The following is a 22,359-nucleotide window of genomic DNA, read 5'->3' on the forward strand; positions in this document are numbered from 1 at the left end:
TACAGCAGCCAAACCCAATTCACAAAACCCCTGCCCAAACTCAAATCACCCCAATATCTCGAACAAATACGCCCGGTCGAATGCCTTCTCCACGTTCATTGTCACGACCACTTCCACTTCTCGGCCCTCCGAGGGCATCATTGTAACATTAAGCAACCCCCGTACATTCACCAACAACTGCCGCCCCTTCACAGACCCCGTCTGGTCATCACCTATCATCCCCAGCACACAATCCTCTATCCCCACCAACAACCTTGTATTTTGCCAACAACCTTGTATTTACATTCAACAGTGAGATTGCAGCAGATCCACACTGCTCCAAGTCAAATTTAGCATACCTGACGTCACCAAAGCTGACACCACCTAACAGCAGGGAGCAAGAACTGCACAGTAGCATTGTGGATAGCACAATCGCTTCACAGCTCCAGTGTCCCAGGTTCGATTCCGGCTTGGATCACTGTCTGTGCGGAGTCTGCACATCCTCCCCGTGTGTGCGTGGGTTTCCCCGGGTGCTCCGGTTTCCTCCCACAGTCCAAAGATGTGCAAGTTAGGTGGATTGGCCATGATAAATTGCCCTTAGTGTCCAAAATTGCCCTTAGTGTTGGGTGGGGTTACTGGGTTATGGGGATAGGGATGGAGGTGTTAACCTTGGGTAGGGTGCTCTTTCCAGGAGCCGGTGCAGACGTGATGGGCCAATGGGCCTCCTTCGGCACTGTAAATTCTATGATAAACAAGGAAATTCGCTAAACTTTGCTATCAAGGCGGCTCTTCAGCTTTTTGCAACACACTTGAAATTCTTGAGACTGCCAGAATGCTCAGAAAGGAAAAGATTGAATTTTGTACTCCTGAAGCATGTTTACAGAATGCATGTTATAGTCTTTTAGCAGATTTGAAATTGCTGCACAGCTCAAAGGAACTGATCTGCAAAGCTTTCAATGATTACAAAGTACTAACTGAAGCAACTGGAAACCACAGTACACAGCACACACTCTGTAGATACAAACAATATTGTTACATGTATACATCAAGCCTAAGAGAATCCGACTGATCAAACACGAACCTCTGGTCCTCTGGCTTGGATTTGACCAGGTTGTCGATATACGCCAAGAAGTGAGCTGGTTGTTGCTGGCACAACTCCTTGATGTCAGACGGGAGAATGTGGGGGTGGAACTGGACAAGAGATCTCAGTGCAATTTCACCAAATTTCTTGTACATTCTGCAGAGATAAGACGTACAGTTCATCAGGGAGGCATGGCCAATAACAGTCTCAAATGTGGCCCTCCACAGAAGACCATAATCTCAATCAGAAACCCACTGAGGGGCCAATCTCTGGATTGCTGCAACATATTACATCAGTTATTCTCTAAACAACATCGCTTCCATGCATGAAGAGAAAGAACAAGAATAGGACCAATAGTTCTATCACTTTACTTTCCGAGGGTCTTTTTCATTTCCTGTAAGGAAGCTGGCTCTTAATAGGATTTACTTGTCTTCATTTTGTGGGAAGCAAGTAAAGGATGACAAGCAGCACAGAAACCCAATATCCTATAGCCAGAAATGGAGGCCCAACAACACCCTCAAAACTCAGGAAGAGTTATATTCTGACACTGTAATTGGTGATTAATAGCATGGTAATAGTGCATTAATAGTAGATTAGACGGCAGCCACAGTGTGCTGATGATGAAAGGAGAGAAAGTTTCCTATAGAATTCCAGACGAGTGACAGGGAGTGAAACGGCTATATTACATACAATGATATCATAGCATAATAGTGCAGGTTTACCTGGCTGCATGTGCCAGTAGGAAAGGATTCCCTGACTGTTTCTCACCACTCAGTAACTTCAGCACTTTCCGCAGATCTCCATCTCTAATGGTATTGGAGATGGGGTGCGACTGTGTTATCTCTGTAACAGAAATTGATCAAATCATAGTCTGTACAGGGTGACAGTCTGCCTAGCCCCAGTACCTGCCGATGCAACACCTAGCACCTGAATCAAACCAGCTCGGCAGAGATTGCACTTTACACCTATCAGCAACCTAGCTACGACGAACTGCTATGAGTCAGTTTCGTATTACAGCCTTTCTAGCCTCGAGTCACTCCAGTTATAGTCTGGGCTCCAAGCAGCTCCATACAAGCCTGATTCTCAGCAACTGGTGACGGGAAGTCCTCCTTCCACCATCACCACTGCAATCTTTGGAAATCCTGTGAAAATGTCAATCAGATAGACCCACCACACCAGCACATCAACCAGTTAGTTCTCTTTCTACCGTCAGTGGCTGTGAATCTGGATATCTGTGTGTGTTGGTAATGCTGACATCACTGGCATTACATTCCCAAACCAGGTCCCAACATTGGCTAGAATACTGGACCGAAACCCCAATATTTAAGTTTATTTGTAAGACTGTGGATAGAATGATTCACTCCAGGAGTGATTGCATGAAGAAATAGGGATTTGGTATTTTTTAAACAAAACTTTATTATGACCACATTATTAAACTTTTAACTTCACAACCAAAAAGAACAGCTTAAAATGACTCCATGCACTACTATTCAATTTTCCATTAAACAACAAGAAAAGAAACATACAGCTCTCAATCTATCTTAAAAATCCTCATGGCATAGAGTAATACTGGCATCACAGATCAGATTTGGACTTCTGTGAGAATCCCTCCAGACTCTGGCTGAATATCTTCAAAAAGCTGGTTCACCTGGTGTGTTTCAGCTTCTTCCTTGTCCACAGACAAGACTGCTCTGCTTTACATATTACTCTTTTAACTATATTACTGTGGGAGTATTGTGGACTCAGCGTCAAGTAGATCAGAATCCAACTCCTCTCTTCAAAGCTTTCTCCAAAAACTGTCTCTTTAAAGCTTTTCAAAATGTCTCTCTGCATTTCTTGGTTCCATCCAGTAATGACCTCATCTCCCCAAGTTGAAAAATAAATGATCTCTGCAGGCTGCAAAGCACATTAACTGCACAGGGGCTTTCCCAGTCAAACCACGGTACATTTGCCCAGACTGAAAAACACAATCTTTTGTCAATTTTACCTTCTGGCTGCTAAAAGCATCCAGGCCCTGCAGAACAGAATGATTCTTTAAAAGTCATGACCACTGCAGTTAAACACACTAACCCCAGGCTTTTAACCTTTAAATTTCCCAATACTTAGAATGCAACATTCCTAAAATCTTCCAGTCATCACACTGGTCACTGTAACAATCAGAAGCAGGAACTTTAACTGATTTTCCTTTTCCTAAATCACGGTACAAAAGTCAATTGTAGCACAAACTTCCAAAATGCAGCAAGCCAACAAACATTTCCAGCAAAGATTGAACCCCAAATTCTCCTGGTCTGTATGGTGCAGCTACTCAGAGGAAACGTATGCCATGGTTCAACTGGTATTTTCAATCAAAATAACTCCATCAGTGTCCACAGGGAGTCAATGGAGGCGCCAAAGACAGAAGGTGCCTTTGATTCCCATTGAGGCAGGAATTGAAGACAGGTGCTGCCCTAATCAGTGGTGGTGAGGAAAAGCTTTTTGTGTCAAATAAACAGGAACTGTTGAGCCAAGCTGCTCTCCTGGGGCGGGATCTCTGACCCCCCCCCCCCCCCCCCCCCCCTCGTCGGGTCGGAGAATCGCCGGTGGGGAGGGGTGGAGGCAGCGTGAATCCTGCTCCGCCGCCGGCTGTCGGATTCTCCTGCTCCGGTTTTCGGGCGGGGGCAGGGATCACGTTGCCGCCGGTCGGGGGCCGTTGGCAGCGTTCCCCCCGGCAATTCTCCTGGCCCCGATGGACCGAGCGGCCGCGCATTCCTGGCCAGTCCTGCCGGCGTGAAATGGGCGTGGTCCATCCCGGCGGGACCTGGCTGGTCGGCCATCTAGCGGGGTCCTCGGGAGGAGGTGTGGGGGGGGGGGGGGGGAGGAGGAGAGATCCGGCCCCCGAGCGGGAGGGGCCATGGTGGCCTGGCCTGCGATCGGCGCCCACCGATCTGCGGGCGGGCCTGTGCCGTGGGGGCACTCGTTCCCTCCACGCCGGCCTCTGTAAGACTCCGCGATGGCCAGCGCGGAGAAGAAACCCACTGTGCATGCACAGGAAACACAGCGGTGGTTCTCCGCATGCGCCAGAACATGCCAGCGGTTCTAACGCATGGGCCAACCCGCGCCGGCCCTTCGGCGCCAACCCGTCCGGCGCCGGCCTAGCCCCCAGAAGTGCAGAGAATTCCACAACTTCCGGGCGGCCTGACGCCGGAGTGGTTCACGCCGCTCTTGGCACCGGCACAGGCCACTCCGCCAATTCCAGGAGAATCCCGGCCCTGGTGTCTATGATTACACAACATGGATCAATAGGTGGCTAAAAGCATATGGTAAAGGAAGGAGTGCAAAGGCACAACAAGAATGAGTAGCACAGGTATAAAATCAGTGTGTAGAAATTAATGGCAGTTACCTTGTAATCCAAGGATAAGTGTCTGCCACACCAGAGGAGTGGACCAGTTACCAGCTGTAATGCTGCGCTTTACTCGCATTAAGTCCAACAGGAAGAAATAATTTCGCAGAAAGAGACAGGCCTGAATCGCAGTGCCAATTTCAGGCAATTCTGTTGCTGAGAATTTACCTTGAGTCATACTTTCAAATATCCCCATCTCAAAACACAAAGTGCACAGTTCTGTCATGTCCTTAAAGAGACCTGCCGGTATGCTGCAGAAAGGGACCGTCACAAAGGGCACATTGTGCAACTCAGCTGAAACTGCCTCATCATCTACCACTGGACCCTTGGGTGTGACTCCCTCCTCCATCATTTCCTCGCCATGTTTTACGATTGGTCCCTCCTTCTGCTCTTGATGGGCAAATGGTGCTGATTCTTCTCTCTGCTCCTGATGACCAATCGAGTCTGAATCCACCTCTGGTTCACGATGGTTAGTGAGGGATGTTGGCTCTTCCTCATTTTCTCCAAAACATAGTGACGGTGACTCCTCTTCTCGTTGAAGGAATGCTGCTGGTTCCTCCTCATCCTTTCGATGGCTAAAGGCTGCTAACTCTTCACCACCTTGGTGACTGAGTACTGTTGGCACCTCCATCTCCCTATGGTCGAATGCAGGTATCATTTGCTCCTCTTGATGGCTGAATACTGTTGACTCCTCCTCTGAACTGCTAACATCATTCACAGCTGGAGTTTTCACCTTGAAATGAAATGTTTTTTCCAAATGAGGGAGCCAGCATTGGAGTGTTTCCTTCAGAAGGAAAGTGTCAAACAAAACAAGAGGATCCTGTAGCTTAACACTGTAAAACAAAAGGACAATCATCAACTCAGACTAGTCAGAGACCAGCCAGCCAAATCCAGTCACAGTTACAAATGATCCAAGTGATTACACTTCGTATTACACTTTAAACTTAACTCAAATTCATATTAATCTGCCATATTTAATAGAATTCACCATTAATCAATAAAAAAAATTCTGGTTCAAATAGCTGTCTGTAGCAAATTAACTGACCTCAGTCAAGGCATCAATAGGGATGCTACGCTGGCACCAGTATTTTTGATGAGGGCTGGTGAAGGAAAGAGAATAAAGGTGGGGAAGGTGTGGGAAGAGAAAATCAGTCAAGGTTCCCTGATTAATAGCCTGTGGTTCACGTTAGAATGCCAATTCATGTGGATATCCGGGGGGGGAGGGGAGAGAAGAGAAGAGATTTAGTTCAGCCACAATGTCCCCTATTGATCAAGCCTCTGATGCATCCTGTCCACGATAACTCGGTGGACTTTTTCACCAGTAAGTCTGGGGACCTTTGGAGACAAAATTGCAGTGGGAAAAACAGAACTGTACTGTTTAATGTACAGAGTATATACAGGGGCTTTGAATGTACTGTATCATATCTTGCTTGATCATGTTCATCTGCACTGGTATTGAATAATAGAGCAGGATAAATTCCCACTCCATTGCCCTAAAAATGCTGCATCTATTCTGGGACTGACTGATGGGGGAGGGTAAATAGAGGTTTTGTCCTACTTCGAACGGTGCTGTATCGTGGGCAGCACGGTAGCACAAGTGGATAGCACGGTGACTTCACAGCGTCAGGGACCCGCTGGGTTACTGTCTGTGCGGAGTCTGCACCTTCTCCCCGTGTCTGCGTGTGTTTCCTCCGGGTGCTCCGGTTTCCTCCCACAGTCCAAAGACGTGCAGGTTAGGTGGACTGGCCATGATCAATTGCCCTTAGTAACCAAAAAAAAGGTTAAGAAGGGTTGTTGGGTTGCAGGGGTAGGGTGGAAGTGAGGGCTTAAGTTGGTCGGTGCAGACTCAATAGGCCAGATAGCCTCCTTCTACACTGTATGTTCTATGTATCAGTCCTGGGTGTTACTGAACAGTGCAGAGGGAGGCTTACTTTCCATAAAACCTGTGCCGTAAAAATTACCGAGAGTGCTTGATACTGACAGCGAATGCCCAAAATGGAAAGGCTTTCCTTCTTCGGTGCTCATTAAACATATCCATTCACAGACAAATCAAAGAGAGAAATACCCGTATTCACACTCACACAGCCTCTGCTGTTGCCAGTTGCAGTTCCTGCAGTTTGTTCACCTCCCGAGGCTGGTCATCAATACTCAAGCTGTGGTGAGACAGCAAATCATAGTAGAATTAGCATCCATCACTACATTCAGACAAGTTTAACCCTTACATTTTCGGCTTTGCCCCGATCCTGCTCTCTATCCCCACTTCTGGCTTCTCAGCTTCTTTCAATAATTATCTTGAAATTTAAATAATTTTCCCCAAACTTAAGAGTCAGATTATTGCAACAAACCGTTGCCTTCTGGCTGTGTAAACAGCATTCGGGATCATGGTTACATCTGAAGCTTTGAAGGATGTCAGCTGCCGAGGGTCAATAGATAAAAGAAATGGAAAAGGCCTCTTCCTTGATGGCTTACTGGGCAAAGGCATCATTTACATACAAACAAACTTACAAATTAGGAGTAGGCCACTCTGCCCTTCGAGCCTGCTCTGCCATTTAATGAGATCATGACCGATCTGATTGTAATGTCACACTCCCGCCCACTCGCAAAATCCTTTAATTTCCTTGCTTCCCAAAAATCTATCTACCTCTGCCTTCAAAACATTCAAAGACTCTGCTTCCACTGCTTTTTGAGGAAGAGAGTTCTAAAGACTCACTACCCTCAGAAAAGATTTCTCCTCATCTCGGTCCTAAATCAAGTTGGCTCTTATTGTTCAAAACTCCAGCAGTTTCAAGCCTAGTCTGTACTTTTCCCCACAAGATAACCTAACACAGATGTTTGTTCAGTCAACCTTCTCTGAACTGCTTCCACTGCAATATACCCTTCCTTTTATAAGGAGACCAACACTGTACAAAGTACTCCAGATGTGATCTCACCTGTGTAACTGAAGAATAGCCTCCATATTTTTATATTCAATTCCCAATTGAAATAAAGTTTTCCTAATTTCTTGTACCTGCATACTAGCCTTTTGTAATTTATGCACTAGGAGCCATAAATCCCTCTGAATCTCAAGAGCTCTTCAGTCTCTCATCATTTAGATAATACGCTTCTTTTTTTATTCTTCCTCCGAAATGGCCAACTTCACACTTTCCCATATTATACTTTGTTTGCTAGGCCGTTGCCCATTCACTCAACCTATCTATATCCCTTTGTGGCCTCCTCGTATCCTCGTCATATCTTACTATCCTATCTATCTTTGTGTCACCAACAGATTTAGCAGCCATACGTCCAGGGCCTTCAACATGGCATTGCTATCAATTGTAAAAAGCTGAGGCCCCAGCACTGAACCCTGTGTGAGGCACACCACTCGCTATATATTGCCAATCAGAAAAAGGCCCATTTATGCCTCGCCTCTGTCTTCTGTTAGCTCACCAATCTTCTATCCATGCCAACTTGTTAACCCCTACACAAGCCAGGACAGTTGGTAGGATTTCGCAAGCCCAGGTCAGATGGTGGGGGAATGAATGTAATGCGACACGAATCCCAGGTCCCGGTTGAGGCCGCACTCGTGTGCGCGGAACTTGGCTATAAGTTTCTGCTCGGTGATTCTACGTTGTCACGCGTCCTGAAGGCCGCCTTGGAGAACGCTTACCCGAAGATCAGAGGCTGAACGCCCTTGACTGCTGAAGTGTTCCCCGACTGGAAGGGAACATTCCTGCCTGGTGATTGTCGCGCGATGTCCGTTTATTCGTTGTTGCTCTCACGTGGAATGGTGGTATCCATGTCAATGATCTGGCACATCTTGCAGAGATTGCCATGTCAGGGTTGTGTGGTACCGTGGTCGCTGTTCTGAAGGCTGGGTAGTTTGCTGCAAACAATGGTTTGTTTGAGGTTGCGCGGTTGTTTGAAGGCAAGTAGTGGGGGTGTGGGGATGACCTTGGCAAGATGTTCATCTTCATCAATGACGTGTTGAAGGCTGCGAAGAAGATGTCGTAGTTTCTCCGCTCCGGGAAAGTACTGGACAACAAAGGGTACTCTGTCAGTTATGTCCCGTTTGTCTTCTGAAGAGGTGGGTGTGGTTTTTTGCTGTGGCTTGTTGAAACTGTCGATCGATGATTCGAGCACCATATCCTGTTTGTACAAGGGCATCTATCAGCGTCTGTTACGCTCCTCCTCGTCTGAGCAGATCCTGACAAGGCAACCTCAAACAAACCATTGTTTGCAGCTAACTACCCAGCCTTCACAACAGCGACCACAACACCACACAACCCTGCCATGGCAATCTCTGCAAGACGTGCCAGATCATCGACATGAATACCACCATTACAAGTGAGAACACCACCCACCAGGTACGCGGTACATACTCGTGCGACTTGGCCAACATTGTCTACCTCATACGCTGTAGGAAAGGATGTCCTGAAGCGTGGTACATTGGCGAGACCATGCAGACGCTTCAATCTGTGGGAACCATTCTGAGTCCAAAATATTTTGGAAAATGACCACCAATGGATCTACTCTTTCTAAGACCATTTCCCCAAGTACTCTGGGATGAAGATTATCAGACCCTGAAGATTTGTCCAACTTCAATCCCATTAATTCCCAAAACCATTTCTTTCATAATACCAATTTCCTTCAGCTCCTCACTAAAACTTGTGTTTCAAAGAACTTCCGAAACATTTTTTCGTGTCTTACTTTGCGAAGACAGAAGCAAAGTATGAATTTAGTTCCTCAGTTATTTCTTTGTTCCCTGTTATGAATTCTCTGGTTTCTGACTGCAAGAGGCCTAAATTATTTTTTAATCAATCTTTTTCTCTTTACACACCTATAGAAACGTTTACAGTCAGTTTTTATGTTCCCCACTGGCTTACTTTCAGATCATATTTTCTCCTTCTTAATCAATCCCCTGGCCGTCTTTGCTGAATTTTAAAATGTTCCGATTCTCAGGCTACTGCTTTTTCTTGCTAATTTGCATGCCTCTTCTTTTAATCTAATACTATCTCTAATTTCTCTTGTAAACATGGTTTTGCCACAACTCCCTTTCTACTATTGCGCCAAATAAGAATAAACAACTTTTGGAGTTCACCTATTTGTTCCTTGAAAGCATTGCCTGTCCACTGTCTTTCCTTTCAGTAATGTTTCCCAGTTCATCCTAGCCAGCTCATGCCTCATACCATCATAGTTACCTTTATTGAGGTTCAGGACACTGGTCTCAGAATCAACAAACTCACTATCCACTTTGACAAAGAATTCTATCATATCATGGTCACTCATCCCTAAGGGTCCATTCACTAGATTGCCAACTATCCTTTCTCATTGCACAACACCCAGTCCAAGTTGGCCTGTTCTCTTGTTGGTTCTTCAACATATTGGTCCAGAAAACCATCATGTATACATTCCAGAAATTCCTCCTCTATTGTACTGTGACTAATTTGGCTACCCAATCTATATACAAACACAGTACATCCACAGGTCCCCCTTTATCCACAGCACATGTTACTTCTTCAAAGTACTACAATTAGTTGGTAAACATGATTTCCCTTTCACCAAACCATGTTGACTCTGCCTGATTACCCTGAATTTTTCCATGTACCCTACTGTGAAATCTTTAAGAATATTTTTTTACATTTTCCCTCTGACAGACGTTAAGCTAACTGGCCTGTAGTCTCCTGCTTTATGTCCCCCTTCCTTTTTCAATAAAGGAGCTGCATTCACTTCTTTCCAGTCGAATAGAACCTTCCCCAAATCTAGGGAATATTGGAAAATTAATCCATTGCATCAACCATTTACCTGCCACTTCTTTTAAGAACCTAGGATGAAGTCCATCAGGACCCGAGGATTTGGCACTCACAGCTCCAACCATTTTCTCAGTACCACTTCTCTGGCGATTGTAATTTCCCAAGTTCCTTCTTCCCTTCCATTTCCTGAATTACAGCTATATCTGGGATGTTACTTGCATCCTCTACAGTGAAGACGAATGCAAAACACTGGTTCAATTTATCTGCTAACTCCTTATTTTCCATGATAAATTCCCCAGACTCACTTTCTACAGGATTAATGCTCAATTTGTTAACTCTTTTCTTTTTAAAAATCTATAGAAACTTTTACTATCTGTCTTTATATTTCTAACTAGCTTTCCCTTATCCTCTAATCCGTCCTTCCTCATCAGTTTCTTGGTCATTTTTTGCTTTTTCTAATATTCCATCTAATCTTCTTACCTTCCACCCATCATGTGCTTTTCCTTTTGATGCGGGTCCTGCCCTTGAAAATGTTCTCTCTCATTGGAATGTATTTATTCTGTGTGGTCTGAAATACCCCCTTAAATGCATGACACTGCATCTCCATTGACCTACCCCTTAATCTAATTTGCCAGTTCACTGTAGCTAGCTCTACTTTCATGATTTATAATTCCCTTATAAAAACAAAGTCTTGGACCAGCTCTCCTCTTTCCTCAAACTGAATGTAAAATTCAATCATATTATGGTCGCTGTAACCTTGGGGGGCTTTTACTATGAGGTTACCAATTAATCCTATCTTTTGTACAACACCAGGTCTAGTATAGCCTGCTCTGTTCTGTTCTCAGAAACTATCTCAAAAACATTCCATGAATTCCACATCTACACTACCTTTGTCCGTCTGATTTCCCAGTCGAAATGCAGATTAAAATCCCACATGAGTATCGCTTTGACATGTTCCCATTATTTCTTCCTTTATACCTCTTCCTGCTGTATGTTTACTATTAGGGGGCACAAAATACACTTCTCCCACAAAGGACTTCTTTGCTTTTATCATTTATCTTTTTAAAAAATAAATTTAGCGTACCCAATTATATTTTTTCCAATAAAGGGGCAATTTAGTGTGGTTAATCCATCTACCCTGTGGGGTGAGACCCATGCTGACACGGGTCCTCAGCGCCGTGAGGCAGCAGTGCTAACCACTGTGCCACCCTATCATTTATATCCAAACAATTTCTACATCCTGGTTTCCTGAAATTGGATCCTCCCTCTCTAATGTGGTAATACCATAATTAATTAAGAGCACAGAGGGGTTTATTCCCAGTGGGTCAGAATGGAGGAGAGTTTGCGCAGGGGGTCGGGATTGAAAGCACTAGCAACAGTGCTGCTCCCGATAGCCCCGGGGAAATATTCAGGGTGTCCGGTAATAATAGCTTCATTGAGAATTTGGAGGCAGTTTCGCCAACACTTCGGGTTAGGTGCAGGGTCAAGGGAATTGCCGATTTGGGGGAAACCGCAGATTTGAGTCAGGGAAGTGGGATGGAAATTTCCGGAAATGGGAAGAGAAGGGGATTAAGACGCTAAAAGATTTGTTTCTTAGGGGACGCTTTGCAGGATTGAAGCAGCTGAAAGCGAAGTATGGGCTGGAGCAGGGGGAAATGTTTAGATACATGCAGGTTCGAGATTTTGCCAGAAAGGAGATACAGAGCTTCCCAGGGGAGCCGGCCTCCACATTGCTGGAGGAGGTGCTGACGACAGGGGGACTGGAGAAGGGGGCAGTGTCAGCGGTTTACAGAGCTATTTTGGAAGAGGAGAAGGCACCACTGGAAGGGATCAAAGCAAAGTGGGAGGAAGAGTTGGGAGAGGATATGGAGGAGGGGTTCTGGTGTGAGGTGCTCCGGAGAGTGAATGCCTCCACCTCATGCGCGAGGTTGGAGCTGATACAGCTGAAGGTGGTATACAGAGCACACCTCACGAGGGCAAGGATGAGCCGATTCTTTGAGGGAGTGGAAGATGTGTGTGAACATTGCCGGGAGGGGCTAATCACGTTTATATGTTTTGGTCCTGTCCACAGTTAGAGGATTACTGGAAGGAGGGTTAGAACATAGAACATAGAACGATACAGCGCAGTACAGGCCCTTCGGCCCACGATGTTGCACCGACATGGGAAGTCAAAAACTAAAGGCCATCTAACCTACACTATGCCATTATCATCCATATGCTTATCCAATAAACTTTTAAATGCCCTCAATGTTGGCGAGTTCACTACTGTTGCAGGTAGGGCATTCCACGGCCTCACCACTCTTTACGTAAAAAACCCACCTCTGACCGCTGTCCTATATCTATTACCCCTCAATTTAAGGCTATGTCCCCTCGTGCTAGCCACCTCCATCCGCGGGAGAAGGCTCTCACTGTCCATCCTATCTAACCCTCTGATCATTTTGTATGCCTCTATTAAGTCACCTCTTTACCTTCTTCTCTCTAACGAAAACAACCTCAAGTCCATCAGCCTTTCCTCATAAGATTTTCCCTCCATACCAGGTAACATCCTGGTAAATCTCCTCTGCACCCGTTCCAAAGCTTCCACGTCCTTCCTATAATGAGGCGACCAGAACCGTACGCAATACTCCAAATGCGGCCGTACCAGAGTTTTGTACAGCTGCAACATGACCTCATGGCTCCGGAACTCAATCCCTCTACCAATAAAGGCCAACACAGGCCTTCTTCACAACCCTATCAACCTGGGTGGCAACTTTCAGGGATCTATGTACATGGACACCGAGATCCCTCTGCTCATCCACACTGCCAAGAATTGTACCATGAGTCAAATATTCCGCATTCCTGTTTTTCTTTCCAAAGTGAATCACCTCACACTTCTCTACATTAAACTCCATTTGCCACCTCTCAGCCCAGCTCTGCAGCTTATCTATGTCCCTCTGTAACCTGCAACATCCTTCCACACTGTCTACAACTCCACCGACTTTAGTGTCGTCTGCAAATTTACTCACCCAACCTTCTGTGCCCTCCTCTAGGTCATTTATAAAAATGACAAACAGCAACGGCCCCAGAACAGATCCTTGTGGTACGCCACTCGTAACTGAACTCCATTCTGAACATTTGCCATCAACCACCACCCTCGGTCTTCTTTCAACTAGCCAATTTCTGATCCACATCTCTAAATCACCCTCAATCCCCAGCCTCTGTATTTTCTGCAATAGCCGACCGTGGGGAACCTTATCAAACGCTTTACTGAAATCCATATACACCACATCAACTGCCCTACCCTCGTCTACCTGTTCAGTCACCTTCTCAAAGAACTCGATAAGGTTTGTGAGGCATGACCTACCCTTCACAAAACCATGCTGACTATCCCTAATCATATTATTCCTATCTAGATGATTATAAATCGTATCTCTTATAATCCTCTCCAAGACTTTACCCACAACAGACGTGAGGCTCACCGGCCTATAGTTACCGGGGTTATCTCTACTCCCCTTCTTGAACAAAGGGACCACATTTGCTATCCTCCAGTCCTCTGGCACTATTCCTGTAGCCAATGATGACATAAAAATCAAAGCCAAAGGCTCAGCAATCTCTTCCCTGGCTTCCCAGAGAATCCTAGGATAAATCCCATCAGGCCCCAGGGACTTATCTATTTTCACCTTGTCCAGAATTGCCAACACTTCTTCCCTACGCACCTCAATGCCATCTATTCTAATAGCCTGGGTCTCAGCAGTCTCCTCCACAACATTATCTTTTTCCTGAGTGAATACTGACAAAAAGTATTCATTTAGTATCTCGCTTATCTCCTCAGCCTCCACACACAACTTCCCACCACTGTCCTTGACTGGCCCTACTCTTACCCTAGTCATTCTTTTATTCCTGACATACCTATAGAAAGCTTTTGGGTTTTCCTTGATCCTACCTGCCAAAGACTTCTCGTGTCCCCTCCTTGCTCGTCTTAGCTCTCTCTTTAGATCCTTCCTCGCTTCCTTGTAACTATCAAGTGCCCCAACTGAAACTTCACGCCTCATCTTCACATAGGCCTCCTTCTTCCTCTTAACAAGAGATTCCACTTCTTTGGTAAACCACGGTTCCCTCGCTCTACCCCTTCCTCCCTGCCTGACTGGTACGTACTTATCAAGAACACGCAATAGCTGTTCCTTGAACAAGCTCCACATATCCAGTGTGCCCAACCCTTGCAGCCTACTTCTCCAACCTACACATCCTAAGTCATGTCTAATGGCATCATAATTGCCCTTCCCCCAGCTATAACTCTTGCCCTGCGGGGTATACTTATCCCTTTCCATCACTAACGTAAAGGTCACCGAATTGTGGTCACTGTTTCCAAAGTGCTCACCTACCTCCAGATCTAACACCTGGCCTGGTTCATTACCCAAAGCCAAATCCAATGTGGCCTCGCCTCTTATTGGCCTGTCAACATATTGTGTCAGGAAACCCTCCTGCACACATTGTACAAAGAACGACCCATCTAATGTACTCGAACTATATCTTTTCCAGTCAATATTTGGAAAGTTAAAGTCTCCCATAACAACTACCCTGTTACTTTCACTCTTTTCCAGAATCATCTTCGCCATCCTTTCCTCTACATCCCTAGAACTATTAGGTGGCCTATAGAAAACTCCCAACAGGGTGACCTCTCCTTTCCTGTTTCTAACCTCAGCCCATACTACCTCGGAAGAAGAGTCCCCATCTAGCATCCTTTCCGCCACCGTAATACTGTCCTTGACTAGCAGCGCCACACCTCCCCCTCTTTTGCCCCCTTCTCTGAGCTTACTATATATAATTTCTAAAGTGGTGCACGTGAAACTGGACCCAGGCCCCCAGGAGGCCACATTCGGGGTGTCGTACCAGCCAGGGTTGGAAACGGGTGCGGAGGCAGATGTTGTAGTCGTCACCTCATTGATCGCCCGAAGACGGATCCCGATAGGTTGGAGAGCAACCGTGCCCTGGCGTGGCGGGGGGACCTGTTGGAATTCTTGACTCTTGAGAAGGTTAAGTTTGAACTGAGGGGAAAGATGGAGGGTTCTACAATTCATGGGCATTATTCATTAAGCACTTTCAAGAACTCGATAACATCGAACATTAGTTGGGGCGAGTGGTTGGGAGGGTTGGGGGGAGGGGGGCTGTGTGTGTTAATGGTGACTATGGGTGATTCCTGATTCCTTTTTGTAATTTGTTTATGTGAACATGCGGGCTAATGTTTGGGGTTTGGTGGGAGGATGGGATCGTTGTTATTGATATGGGGATTGACATATTTGTTACTGATTATTGTTTATTATTGGTGGGTGTAAATTTGGGAGAAAATGTGAAAAAGGAGCAGAATAAAAATATTTTTTAAAAAAATTAATTAACAGAGCAACCCCTCCACCTGTCCTTCCTAAATGTCATGTGCCCTTCAATCCTCAGGTCCCAATCTATGTGATCCGGCAGCCATGCCCCTGCAATGGCCGTCGGATCGCCTTTATTTCTATTTGCGCTTCACTGCAGTACTAATCAGAAGGAAGCTGTGCTGAAATATGATCATATTTTGTGCAGCACAATCAGTTTGCTTTGTCTAGCTGGGAGGAAGAAACAGAGAACAAAATCAGTCATGATGATAATCATTGGTGACCCATGCTGGAAAGTGATTGCGTTAAGCCTTTGGACAAGGAGCAAATCAAGCTTAACCCCAATGTTTCTAAAGGAAAGAACCCTGCCAAGACTCAATGTTTAAGTGAGTTCAACAATTTCAGACTGTAAACTATGTTACCCATTTTCCTTCCTTTCCTTTGCTGTTTTAAAATTCAGTCAGCAGAATGTAGTGATCTCTGTATATCAATATACATGATCAATATATGTAATGCTAGTACAGTCAATTGACCACTAGATGTCTCAATGTCAGGACCTATAAGAATAGCTTTCTGTTCTTTCTGAAGGTGTGTGTATCAGGACTGCAGGGAGACGAGACATAGGAAAGCTAGAGAGAGAAGTTATGAGTTCTCAAAGTATTGTATTGTATAATTTAGTTAGTTATATTTCTGATTGTTTATTTGTTTTTCTAGTTGAGTATGAAGTAAAAAGAACTCAATAGTATTTATATTACTCAATAAATTAGTTTATCTTTATAAGAAGACTGCGGCTCATTTCAACAACTCAGCTGGTTCAAAAAGGTAATATATATATATTACACACAGTAATATAACACAGAATACCTGCTCTACTCACATATTTTGTTTCTTTTCTTGTCCCATTACCTTTCCCTTTGGCCCTGGGGACCAACCTGTCTTCCACTCTACCACAGGTCTTCCTTTATTCTTGTCTCACTTAGAAAACCTATTACCTCTCTCACTTTTCCCAATTCTAATGAAAGGTCACAGACCTGAAGGTTAACTGTTTCTGTCTCCTTACACAGATGCTGCCCAACTGCTGAGTATTTTCCCTGTGTTTTCTGTTTCTATATTGGATTTCCAGCACCTGCAGTATTCTACTTTTCGATGAGGAGGATAGAAATCCTGACTTGTAGCAAGATCACAGCCAGAAGTGATGACCCATGTTTCTGTAGCTGAGAGTGAGGGAAGAATAGTAACTTTGCGACCAAATGAATATTTTGGTTCCAGATCAATATTGTTAAACAATATGTCAAGACAATAAGAGTTGCTAAATTGTTCATGAGAAAAAAATACTCTCTTACTCGTGCTCCAGACCCTGCCTACGTGTTGAAGTGACCAGAACTTCACACTGTAGCTCGCCGTCTTTTATTTCAGGTTTGAATCGGAAGTCAGTGTTGGGATGAAGCGTACTGATTGTTTCTTTCGTTTTCCTGACAAAGCTGGAGACACTGTAAAACAGGTCAAAAGGTTCAAGACAAACATATAAATTATTGCTCCTGCAGAGACACAGGGCAGCTGATCAGACATATTCTTAGGTTTCATGGTGGGCACAAGCTTACCTTGCTAGCTCCCACAGCAATAATCACAAGATAGTTTTGGATGAAGGCAACCCTTTAGCCCATCTGATCGCAACTTTCCCAAATGCAAACCCTAATTTTCTCCTCATGACAGACGCCACATGAATCAAACAAGGTGGCATCAAACACTCTTCCTGGCAACCTATTAGAGTCATTACTACCTTTGGAGTATAAACAAATATTTGCTGCCATTTCTCCTAAGCTTTCTGCTCACAATCATGTACTTTATCCCCACTTTAACATAAATGCAAATGACTGCGGATGCTGGAATCTGAACCAAGGCAGAAACTGCTGGTCAACCTTAGCAGGTCTGACAGCATCTGTGGAAAGAGAAGGGAGCTAACATTGAGTCTGGGTGACTTTTGTCAAAGCTGGAGAGAACTGGCAATAGGATGAGATATATACTGCAGTGGGGCCGGTGAAGCAGTGATGGTGGAGAGAGGGCCAGCGATAGGTGGAGATTGACAAAGATGTCATGGACAAAAAGACAAAGGAATGTAAATGGTGGTGATTATGGGCACGATTTAATGGGAAGAAAGTTCCGTTTTGGGTGCGTTTAGTGGGGCGTTTCTTGGCACTTGGCCCGTTATCAAACGGGAACCTTTTTTTGGCCTCAGGGAGGAACCCCCCCCTCACCGGAGTCGTACTTACCTATATTTCCTCCATTGATGAGCTCGGCAGTACAGGAACAGATTGGTGTGCCATTTTTAAATGCCACCCCGATTTCCCCCATCTTTGAACCCCCCTCTGACTCTTCACCAAGGCCTCCGGACTCCCCAGCTTACCAGTTAATAGGTCCTCAAGACCCTCTCCTCAGCCCACCTTATATGGGCAGGGCATCCTCAGGCCCGATCCCTGGCAATGCCAACATGGTATTCAGGCACCTTGGCATTGCCAACCTGGAATCCTGGCAGTGAAACTCAGGCACCCCGACAGTGGTGGCCTGGCAGTGCCTAGGTCCCCGGATACCAACCTGCCCAGAGCCTTCAATATCAAAATCTGAATCCCGCCCAGCGAGGGAAAGATCCAGATTGCGACGTCTCGTGAGATCTCGTTAGATCTCATGAGATGTCCCGAGTGTCGCAAATCTTGGGAGACATCCCGCAAGATTTAACAGCTCGTTACACCCCGCGTCAGGCGCAGCGAGGCCATTAAATTGGGCTCAATGACTAAGAAGGGTGCTGATAGTGTTACATTAATAGATCAAAATGTGTTCATGGTAGAACAGAGTTAAGCAGCGTGACAAAGGACAACTTGGAACAGGAAACTGATGGCACTCGTGGATTGGGATTGGGAGACAGTGGTGATGGAAAAACGGATCGATGGAAGAAATGAAAATAAATTGATAGAAATGAAAATGGGTTGAAGGTGGAGGAGAGTACACAGTCAGAAGTTGTTGAATTCAATGTTAAGTCCAGAAGGCTGTAATGTAGGCCTTTTGTCCACAGCATCTTTGTCAATCGCCACCTATGGCTGACCTTCTATCAAGCCTACTCCTCCCTCCCACACAACAGTCTATCACAGGGGTGGGCAAACTATGGCCCGCGGGCCGCATGCGGCCCGCCAAAGGTCTTTAGGCGGCCCACCAAGATCAAGTCAAAAAAAAAAATTTTTTACATTTTTTTTATTTTAAGGTTAATGGGGGGGCTGTTGGGTTACTGGTATAGGGTGGATACGTTGACTTGAGTAGGGTGATCATTGCTCGGCACAACATGTGTTTCATGTGAAGTTTCTACTTTAAAATATTAATTAATAAAAATTAATTGCTTTTTTTTTTAAAACCTTTTATTTTGGCTATTTTAAATATTAATTATTTTACTTAATATACTATGCGGCCCTTTAAAATTGTGAATTTCTGAATGTGGCCCTTGCACGAAAAAGTTTGCCCACCCCTGGTCTATCATCTCATTTCCAGTTCTCTCTAGCTTTGACAAAGAGTCATCCGGACTTGAAACATTAGCTTTGTTTTCTCTCTTGGTGGCAGTGCCAAGGTGCCCGGGTGTCAGTGAGCACGATTCAATTACCTCATTGCGCCTGACTCAGCAACGAGCTGTAAATCTTGCAGGAGGCCTCGCGAGACTTGCGACACTCAGGACGCCTGGTCAGATGCTGCCAGACCTGCTGAGATTGTCCAGCATTTTCTGTTTTTGTTCCCTTCTCTGCCTGCTGTCGAGCACAAATGAAATTATTGTCCTGGGTTTACCTTTCCTGGACTGTCTTGATCTTTCTCTATCACAGAGAACTGGAGATGCTCAATTGTTCAGTATATTCAAGACAAAGATTGATAAAGAATGAAGGGAAACGAGAAACTGGCATTGCTGCTATTAGTTGCAGTGAGGACTGCTTCTGCCTCATGGGAGCCTTCCTGTCACCATAAAAAATAGGAGCTGGAGTGGATCATCTGTCCCCTCATGTAAAGCTATTCAATAAAATCACAGCTGATCTTCTAACAGTGGGCTAAACAGCTGGCTTGTAATGCAGAACAATGCCAGCAGTGCGTGTTCAATTCCCGTACCAGCCTCCCCGAACAGGCGGCGGAATGTGGCGACTAGAGGCTTTTCACAGGAACTTCATTGAAGCCTACTTGTGCCAATAAGCAATTATTATCTCAAACCTTCCCCTGCACTGTCCCCAAGTTTTCCTCAATTCTCTATCAATCTTTTGTCTTGAACATACTGAACAATTGAGCATCCACAGCTGCTCTGTGTAGAGAATGCCAAGATTCACATTCCAGTGAGTAAAGAAAATCCAGGGAACCTGTCTGCTTAATTTCCCTTCAAAGCTAAAGAGAATTCAAAATGGAAAATAATATATGTTGACTTCATGAATGAAGTGCAATGAACACAAAACAAGGATTGGTGGGTTTTTTTTGTAATGTGTTCCCCTCCTCCTCATTCCTACTGGGAATACAACTTCACAATCAGTCACCTTTGGTAGCCCATGCAACCTAGTCTATCGTAAAGATTGGAAGTACTTATGGGCTATTTGATCAATGGGGTGCCACAGCACAAGCCAGTCCTGTCCTCACCCAATATCATTCATGTAGTGGTCAATGGCTGATAGTTTTCCTCTCAGCTCAGTCTGCTAAAACAAAATTACCTAAATGTTATCTACCCTCCCCAGGAGATACAGCTGAGGTACCAATTCCAGGATCTCATGCTTATCATATTCTGCTGCACAGTTTTTACCAGGAATAATGGTGTTTATCAGTATTTCATGTTAACATTTGCACTAATGTTGGTGATAATCAGTTGTTGAGGTTACCTTTCCTTCATAGCCTGCAAAGAGACTCGTGGAGATGCGGAACGAAATGACAATGGAAGATGGAATGGAATCAGTGTCTCACTCCGATCACCTTCAATATTCAAGGAAGAGTGGGAGACATTGTCTAACAAATGAAAACAGAAACAAAATGGCATCAATGGACAACAGCACGCCTCCCATTTGGCACAGGTCCAATGCAGGCACCAGATGATGTGCTACAAAAACAAAAAAACTGCAACAAATGAATGTTCCAAGTAGTAGTCTCAATAATCTGTAGTGTTCTGTTAAGGTGGATTTCGGGTAAATATTTGGTGCAAATGCAGGTTTCTATTGAACTGACAAGTGGGTTAATTTTGTGCAAGGCGTGTCTCACTGGCATTGTCCTTATTTAAGTAAATCAAGCAGAGTTCCAGCAGAGGTTTAGACACGGATTATTTGTCCTGCCCAAGGGCATCATCTGTCCTTACCCTGTTCTCCTTGCTCTTCCTCCTGTACTGAAGTAAATTCTCTCAATCTCTCCTCTTCAGACAGATGGCTGTGCAATGAACCAGAGTCCTCATCCGATTGGCTGCCTCGGCGACTAATCACACGATAAATGCCTGAATCTAGGACATTAAAACTCTCCTGAAGGAAAGAACACATCAAGGTTTAAATGTAACCAGCTTCTCACGATTTTAAGTTGCAATGCATAAATTCACTTGGGTAAAGAGGGGGCCCAGCAAACTCATGGTCACAGGAAGGTCCAATCTCAGACTCGGAGCTGGAGAGTACATTCCCTTTCCCCACATGTTCCCAATCTCAGACTCTGAGCTGGAGAGCACGTTCCCCTTCTCCACATGTCCGCAATCTCAGACTTGGAGTGGGTGGGCACGTTCCCTTCCCCACATGTCAGACTCGGAGCTGGAGAGCACGTTCCCCTTCAGCACATGTCCCCAATCTCAGGCACGGAACTGGAGAGCACGTTCCCCTTCAGCCCATGTCCCCAATCTCAGACACGAAGCTGAGGAGCACGTTCCCCTTCCCCACATGTCCCCAATCTCAGACACGTGACTGGAGAGCACGTTCCCCTTCCCCACATGTCCCAAATCCCAGACTCGCGACTGAAAAGCACGTTCCCCTTCCCCACATGTCCCAAATCCCAGACACGCGACTGGAGAGCACGTTCCCCTTCCCCACATGTCCCCAATCTCAGACACGCGACTGGAGAGCACGTTCCCCTTCCCCACATGTCTCATCAGCGAACAGAAAGAAACGGTAGACTTCACCCACCATGGCACGAGGAAGGTACTTTCCAAGAAGGGAGCATCAATCCCTCCCTTCCTCTCTCTCCCACCCCCCCCCCCCCCCCCCTTCATATTTTAGTAACAATGAAAAAGAAGCAAAGAGGAAGCAGTGTCAAACAGAAAGGCCAAGCAGGGAGGGGCAGTCAGTTAAAAATTAAAAACAAATACTGCTCTGCATTCCTCCTCAGACCGCTTTTCCCTGGGCATTGGTACATCATTCAAGTGGTCACTGTTTCTGGATGAATCGAGATCAGCGCTTTGAACGCACAAATTAGTTATAGACTTCTGGCAAATTGATGCTGCCAATTTTAGAGCCACATATTCCTGAATTATGCTGAAGTTGCCGAAGTGGGTGTGAGCCTGGGTGTCACTCGCATGACCACTTTGCTGTTAGACAGGAGGCACGTACCAGTCAGACTGACAATGTTTATAGTATCTGTTCTTATGGAAGGTTATTCTCACCACATATGCTACCTGACCTGTTGAGTATTTTCAGCAGTTTCGGTTTCTATTTTTTAAAAAAAAATCAGAATTATTGTTCAGTTGTTTGGCTTCTCGTGACCTGGAACACGAAAGCTCACTATCAGTGAACCAAGAAAGATATTTGGCCATTTGTTACCTTCTGTCTCTGTTCTCAGTGGGGGGCCTGCATTTAGAGCACTGGGTGAGCTGCTATG

General features: G+C 45.2%; 1 protein-coding gene across 5 annotated transcripts in view; it reads right to left on the reverse strand.

The window, feature by feature from the left end:
• The window catches only part of hps5 (HPS5 biogenesis of lysosomal organelles complex 2 subunit 2), an 84,553-nt gene that overhangs the window by 20,585 nt on the left and 41,609 nt on the right, over positions 1-22,359 (reverse strand). For all 5 annotated transcript variants that reach the window (XM_038807584.1, XM_038807586.1, XM_038807585.1 and 2 more), the window contains 7 exons: positions 20,867-21,023; positions 20,400-20,523; positions 16,860-17,006; positions 6,521-6,592; positions 4,440-5,272; positions 1,783-1,903; positions 1,061-1,216 (listed from right to left, as the gene is read on the reverse strand). In XM_038807584.1, the coding sequence (XP_038663512.1) occupies positions 1,061-1,216; positions 1,783-1,903; positions 4,440-5,272; positions 6,521-6,592; positions 16,860-17,006; positions 20,400-20,523; positions 20,867-21,023 (1,610 nt within the window). The remainder of the gene's footprint in view (positions 1-1,060; positions 1,217-1,782; positions 1,904-4,439; positions 5,273-6,520; positions 6,593-16,859; positions 17,007-20,399; positions 20,524-20,866; positions 21,024-22,359) is intronic.

Source organism: Scyliorhinus canicula, chromosome 9 (assembly GCF_902713615.1).
Source record: "Scyliorhinus canicula chromosome 9, sScyCan1.1, whole genome shotgun sequence".
Taxonomy (NCBI): Eukaryota; Metazoa; Chordata; class Chondrichthyes; order Carcharhiniformes; family Scyliorhinidae; genus Scyliorhinus; species Scyliorhinus canicula.